The following is a 7,343-nucleotide window of genomic DNA, read 5'->3' on the forward strand; positions in this document are numbered from 1 at the left end:
TGACAGAAGGTCAGTCGAAGGAGGGATGGGATTCATCGTTTGGTGCACGAGGGAAGAAGACGAAGGGTAAAATTTAAAAAACTTCTGATACCATATTAAAGTTGAAAAATGGAGAAATTTTGGAAGGAAAAATTATATTATGTTTCTCCACATTTATTCTTTCAGCAGCAACATTTTTATATACATTAGACAATAATGTAAAAGGATTAAAAGGGCATAACTAAAAAAAAAAACTTATTAACAGAAAAGTATAACAAATTTACAACTAATCCACTTTTAATCTAATAAGATATTTTTGACACAAAGTTCAAAATACATAAATTTTTTTTGATCTAGTCTAGCCTAAATAAATGAGTTCGATCGTTGGATGAAATGGAGGGCAGTTTCGTCATAAGGGAAAATTGGATTTTTATTTTTATTTTTTCTCGATTAACACGAGACCAAGAATAAGATTAGCTTAGTGCGCATCCACTCTAATCTTCTTCGCCGACGGGGTTTTCATAGTTGATAAAACCGGACCCACACGTAACGGCAAGAAAGAACCGCGCCAAAAGAACAAATAAAATAACGGACTTTTATGTAATTTTACCGTTCATCACGGACAAACAAGAAACGACCGATTTTAACCGTCCGATCATGACTTAGACATGACAGCTGCCGTCGATGATCAATAGCTCGATGCCACAACGGCAAAAGAAAGTCACAACGACCGAAACGACGCCGTATTGCACAATCGAGATTATTGGTTTTCTTGTACAAATGGAAAAGAAAAGAGTCAGTCCTCTGCAACTACAGCAGGTTTCTTCTTCCATCTTCATCTTCCTCCTCTGTTTCTGTTTCATTTCAATTTTTTCTTTTCATTTCCCCTTTTTGTTCTTTCTTCCTCGTATCTCTTGCTTTTTGTGATATAGACTCATAGCTCATCACCTTTGGGAGTGAAAGAAAAAAGTCAGAGAAAGGGGCTACTGCTTTTTCTCTATCGCTACTGTACTTCATCGGAGTTGCTAAGGAAAGTCGGCTTTCAGAAAGGACAATCGATTTCCGGATACCGATAATCGAAACACCTGTTTTTGCTAGCGGAGTGATTTGAAAGATCAATCGGTTGGTTGAGCATTCTTGTCAAGATGACGTGACTTTTTTTTTTTTTTTTTCCTTTTTCGTTCTTTTAATTCTTTTGGAGTTTATCACGATTGTATTGTGTTTTGATTTCGTTTTGAGGAGTTTATAGTGTTCTTTGATCGGAGAGGCGGAAGTCAAATCTTGTTTTTCTGGACGTTGAAGTTTTGTTTGACTTGTTCTGGTTGAGCTGTGAGAACGATTTTCCTTGGTTCGGTGAGGTTTCGTAACGGAGTTTTCATGCGAGAAATGAGACTGGAATAATCTTTGAAAATTAAAAACCGAAAACCGAACGCGGTTTTTCTTGTTGTTAGTTTAGTTTTGGAAGTACGGATTTCCTGGCTGTTGATTGATTTGAACTGCGAAATCGATTCGTTAGGAAATGCAGGAGCCAAGTATTGATACTGATAAGCTTAGTTATGAAATCTTCTCAATTCTTGAGAGCAATTTTCTCTTCGGCTATGATGATCAGAAGCTATGGGTTCCCAAGCAGATACCTCCCACTGTTGAAGGCAAACCGATATCTGATACAGCAAGTACTCAAGCGCACGCTCAACAAGAAGTAAGTCGTGACGCTTCGTCTATTAGAAACCAGAGAGGCAAGGTCTGCATTCTGAGCATCGATGGCGGAGGTATGGGAGGGATTCTCTCAGGTAAGGCTCTGGCTTACCTCGAACAAGCGCTCAAGACGAAATCGGGAAATCCTGACGCCAGAATCGCTGATTATTTCGACGTTGCTGCCGGAGCCGGCGTTGGAGGCATTTTTACTGCTATGCTTTTCGCAACGAAAGACCATAACCGGCCGATGTATAAGGCAGAGGATACTTGGCGGTTCTTGGCCGATCAAGGCCAGCGGTTCTTCCGCCGGTCGAACTCTAGTTCAGGTGGAGGTTTGTTAGGGCGGTTGCTTAAAATCAATCGTACAAATTCAACCAGTTCAGCCACTTCTGCTTTAGAAAAAGCGATGAAAGAGGCATTCACTGATAAGGGACGAAGTTTAACCCTAAAAGATACTCTGAAACCAGTTCTGGTACCTTGTTACGACCTGTCAACAACGGCGCCATTTTTGTTCTCGAGAGCCGACGCCCTAGAAAATGATAGCTTCAACTTCCGGCTCTGGGAGGTTTGCAGAGCAACATCGGCCGAACCGGCCGTATTTGAACCGGTGACATTGAGGTCTGTCGACAACCAAACCAAATGCCTGGCCATCGACGGCGGTTTGGCGATGAGTAACCCGACGGTGGCCGCAATCACTCATGTACTACACAACAAACAAGAGTTTCCGTTCGTGCGAGGAGTTGAGGACCTTCTGGTTCTGTCCTTAGGAACCGGCCAGCCATTAGAGGCCCGCCGTGATTACCGTCAGGTCATAAGGTGGAAGGAGAAGGAGTGGATTCGGCCCATGAATCGAATCTCTGGTGAAGCCTCAGCCGACATGGTGGACCAGGCCGTCGCCATGGCATTTGGTCAGTCCAGGAGCTCTAATTACGTGAGGATTCAGGTACAACAATCTGCCACGTGCACACTATTCCTATTTCCCAGAACTTCCGTCTTTTTTTTTTTTTTAAGAGAAATACTTTCGTTTCTTTATTAGTCATACCTCTAATTTTTAAATGAAAACATTCTCTTCAATTAATAATTGCGACAACAAATGCATCAATTTCAACGAAAAAGTATACATGTAGTATATGTATATGCTTCAGGAATGCACGTCAATTGCTGAGAATTTAAGTTGATATACCCTTTAATGCCAAATTTATGGTTCATTTCATAATCTTGTTCTTACCATTCAGGAATTAAATATTTTCATTCTAGGGTAAAGTAGAGATGGGTTTATTAGTTATTACAAAGTTACAAAGATTTTAGTTTAGTTAGTGGGAGTTGGGGACAAAAGTTAGGTGTTTCTTCAACTTGGGTCGATTTGGCCTCCTACAAGTAGAAAAGTCATCAGAACCTATGTGGTTTTGCTACGTGATGATTAATTATGGCATATTAGGACCCTCTGGCCCAGTTTTCTGTTTTTCCTTTCATTCTGTATAATCAACACCCACTTTTGAATGTCATAACTCATAAACAAACAGATTCTAAATTTCTAATCCATCTAATTTTTCTTGAGAGGAGTTTGCTTCCATGAGAATAGTAATGTGATAAACAAGTCCATTGCCTAACCAGGCTTTGTAGCTAACCTTCCATCCAATAATCTTTTTGCAAGTTTCCTCAAAAGGAGGAAATATAGCTGTTCGTGCGGGTAGGATTGTAAATGCTAGAGGGGAAAGAGTATGGGTTTGATTAAAAAAAGGCTGTGGCCAGTGGTGCATAATACAAAACGGTACTTTACTCTTTGTTTTGCCGCTATTGCGGGGTCCATGTATGATGTATCAGAAACTGGTCCCTTCTTATTTAATTATTTTTCACTGTTCAACCAAACTATCTTACTATAAACACCTTAAAGCCTGTGTAAGTAAATTCTATGATAAGCGATTCTGCCTTCTTTTAATTGGGAAAGTTTTCTGCTCCTGTTTTTAATCAAGAGTCTTTTTCTGTTGTAATTGGAGAATATTCCCTCTCTCCCTCTCTTTTCCTTTAACATAATACATACCAACTGTCTTAGGTAAAAAGTTACAATGATAAAATTTCATTTCCAAAGGACCCACTTTATTGTAAGTGGTGTTCTTTGTCGCTTTGGCTCATAATCTACTGCTTGAGATTATCCAAGAATTAAGCATACTCAACCAATCATTATTGGTATTTCAGGCACTTGGCTCGAGCTTAGGCGAGGGTGGACCTAGCTCAAGTACTGATTCTGATGCTGGTAATGTAAAGATGCTAATTGAATTGGCAGATGAGGTTCTCAAGCAGAAGAATGTTGAATCTGTGCTTTTTGGAGGAAAGAGATTTGCAGAGCAAACCAACTTCGAGATGCTGGACTGGTTTGCTGGAGAATTAGTACTTGAACATCAGAGGCGGGGCTGCAGAATTGCTCCCACTGTGGCTTTCAAGCAAGCTACCACCCGGGAAAGTGCCAAGGAACGTTCATAATAACCAAAAGTAAGTTCACTCTTTCCTCTGCTCGTTTCACAGTTCATCACTCTGTCTTCAACTTGTTTGCTGAATCCTTCTTATTTTGGCCTCTATTGCATAGCTCATAAGAAAATAAATGGTCAGACCCACCCACTCTTCAATTTAGATCTAACTACTATCATCTTATCTTCCTTTTTAATTTTCAGTTATAAATTTTCAATCTTAAAAATGAGGAGAAATATTAAAATATTAATATAATTAAATTTATGTTGAATTGCAAATTTAATACTAAAATTGTGAGATTTGTATCTATTTAGTCATTGAACTTTCAAAATTATAAATTTAATCTTTGATCTTTAAAATTTTTTAAATTCATGAATCTACGGGACACAATTAAAAGTTTAAAACCTATTTGACACTTTTGAAAGGACCAAATAAAGACGAAACCACAAACTTCGATAACTTAAAATTTAACCTTAAATTTGCCATAGTCAAGCTACTTATATTTTTGTCGACGACTTTCACTTTCTTGTAAATGTTTTACTGGAGAGTAAGAAGGAATCAACAATGAGTTGTCTAGGTCAACAGGAGAGTATATGGATATTGGATGGCGTTAGAAGGGGGACCCAACTGAATCTCTTGTACAGTTGCAGAACTTGATTTGAATTTTTATTTTACCGTTAGTTTGGTAAATTCCAGATAAAAGTCTGGGAAAGGTTTGAAATTCTGAAATTAAATACGGAATCAAATCCTATTGACCAAGATATGGAATATGTTGTAGTATTACTAGAATTAGGGAGAAACCCAAACTCTAATAAAAAGTTGTACCTAATATGCTCTCACACAGGAGTCAACCCAAAGGTGTGGTTGTGAAAACTGGTAAATGGGAAAAGAAAAGACAAGAAAAATTCTTGTCACTTTCTAGCTAACTTCTAAAAAGACAAAGGGGGTAGTACTGTAGAAGAATCCCCGTGTCAATTATTCTTGAAAAAGATGGATGAAGTGAGAATTCCATTGTTTTTTAAGTAGGTTTTTCTATCTTTATTGTTAATCTTAGATTATATTTTTATGTGGAGTTCTTAGTTCGTTTTCATCTATAATCATGAGCTTAGAAGTATGATTTTAAGTGCATAACATAACAATCTTATACTTGTGAAGATTGAAGCCACCTAAAAGTATATTCTTGAAATTAGCAACAACTCCTTAAATAGCTTCTCACAAAATCTTGTATGCTTGTTGCTACTACTTTGAACATATTAGTATTAAGGATTCGGTTATTAGCATAATTCAAAACATAACTTAAAACATCTCAATTCCATGTGAAAGAAATAAACACAAAGTTATCCTAAAAACTTAGGACAACATTTTAATACTATTCTTCTGAAATAACATCAAGTAAACACTACAAGAATTAATTTTGACTTTTCTCGATGTCAAAAAGCGTCGAGAGAAGGTTATGCCGACGGAGTTGGGAGTTTTATCGGCAAAAGATTGGTAAAATTTACTTCTGTTGACGTTCTTCATTAGTGTCGGCAGTTATATAGTAACACTAACACACTCATTCTCCTGAATTCTTGACCCAAATAATTAGTAGTCTTTGATTCTATTCAATCTTATATTCTCTTACACAAATTTTGTAGTTTCACAGGAAAATTATAATAGGATGGTGTAAGAAGAAGAGAAGGTCAGGAGGCCAGGAAGGAAAATGAAAAGGACAAAAGACATATATACAGTACAAAAGATTGGTAATCTTTGTGGGATACCTTTTGCCCAAGAGAGGACAGACAGTCTTGTCTTCCATACACAAACAAGTACATGGGTAAACAAAAACAAAAACTGAGGGAGCAAATTTGGATCTCTCCTTTTTCAGGTTAAAAAAAAAAATTGCATGAAAATTTTCTGCTTTCAAATTGAAAATTAGTTTTAAGTGTGGTAAATTTAAAAGTAAAAGAACCCCAACATATATTGTTTATAAGGGGTTTATATGGCCTAGGCTCAAGAAAAACTTGAGTGCAGGTTAGTGGAGGGTCTACTTTTGATTTTAGTATTGATCTTTATTATTTGTCCTTTTTTTTAGTCAGGCTCCCTTTTCATCAAAATTACATATTCAGTAGTGCAAAAAATATTTGAATGTGGTCATTTCTAGCTAGCTGCTTATTTTAATTTTTTATGCTTTAGTTTAATTTAGCTTGGCCTTTGGTCTCCATTATAAAACTGATAATAATTCAGCTGGTTTAGGTCTCAATTTTTTAGTTGGTTTTGTTGATATATTTAGTGGTTTTTATATTGTAAACTTGGTTATTAGGTAGGTTTTGTTTCATTTAATAAAATTAAAATTAATTAACCAATATGTTGGATTTGCATGGATTTTTGGACAAAAACCAACGTGCCTTTCTCACCTACATATTAAAATATTGCAAGTACTTCCATAATCTTGAGTTACCCAAAATTGTTTTTATTTCATAATGAACTAATTTCATTTATTTAAAAGAAAATAATTATAATTTCTTTTTACTTATTTTTAAGAATTTGTGCGTGATTAGGATTGAGATTCACAGAATTAAGCCCAGTTGGCTTCAATTTCTTACGATAATAAGAGGGAATTTTTAGCCAAATTTCAAAGATAAAAATAAAATTTTTAAAATTATTTTTTAGGCTTCATTTGATTATCATTTCGTTTCTTATTTTTGGTTCTTGAAAATTAAGTCTATTTTCTTTTAATTTCTTACAATTATTTGCATCTTTCTTGAGTACAATGGTTGAATTCTTAGTCAAATTTCAAAAATAAAAACAATTTTTTAAAAGCTAGGTTTTTTAAACCATTAGTAAAATGTAGATAATAAAGGAATAAATTTGAAGGTGAAAATAGTATATGGCTTAATTTTCAAAAACAAAAAACAAAAAATAAATGGTTACCAAATGAGACTTAAATTTTTCAAACCTTGGCTTGATTTTTTGAAAATACATATGTAGAAAGTAGATAACAAAGCAAGAGATATAGAGGTGGAACTAATGTTTGTAAATTTAATTTTCAAAAACTAAAATTAAAAAGTCAAATGACCGGTTACCAAATAGAGCCTAACTTTCTTTTTCTTTTTCTTTTGTTTTAATTGCCTTTTATTTAACAAATACTTTCGATTTACAATACTACCATCAACTTTTTATAAACGCATATCATTTAAAATTCTTTAGAATATTGAAAGAAA

The 7,343-nt window shown here is 35.3% G+C and overlaps 1 protein-coding gene across 3 annotated transcripts; it reads left to right on the top strand.

Moving 5' to 3' along the window:
• Positions 1 to 348: 348 nt before the first annotated feature.
• Positions 349 to 6,405, top strand: LOC120075717 (patatin-like protein 6). Of its 3 annotated transcripts, XM_039029345.1 has the most exons (4): positions 352 to 798; positions 912 to 2,617; positions 3,871 to 4,164; positions 5,786 to 6,405. In XM_039029345.1, exons 2-3 carry the CDS (start codon positions 1,499 to 1,501, stop codon positions 4,153 to 4,155), a joined length of 1,404 nt encoding a protein of 467 aa, XP_038885273.1. In that variant the 5' UTR covers positions 352 to 798; positions 912 to 1,498; the 3' UTR covers positions 4,156 to 4,164; positions 5,786 to 6,405. The 3 variants fall into 3 exon arrangements, with proteins under 3 accessions (XP_038885274.1, XP_038885273.1, XP_038885272.1); XM_039029346.1 differs by having other exon boundaries at positions 349 to 2,617; positions 5,778 to 6,405; XM_039029344.1 differs by having other exon boundaries at positions 352 to 2,617.
• Positions 6,406 to 7,343: the final 938 nt, after the last annotated feature.

This window comes from Benincasa hispida, chromosome 4 (genome assembly GCF_009727055.1).
Source record: "Benincasa hispida cultivar B227 chromosome 4, ASM972705v1, whole genome shotgun sequence".
Classification (NCBI taxonomy): Eukaryota; Viridiplantae; Streptophyta; class Magnoliopsida; order Cucurbitales; family Cucurbitaceae; genus Benincasa; species Benincasa hispida.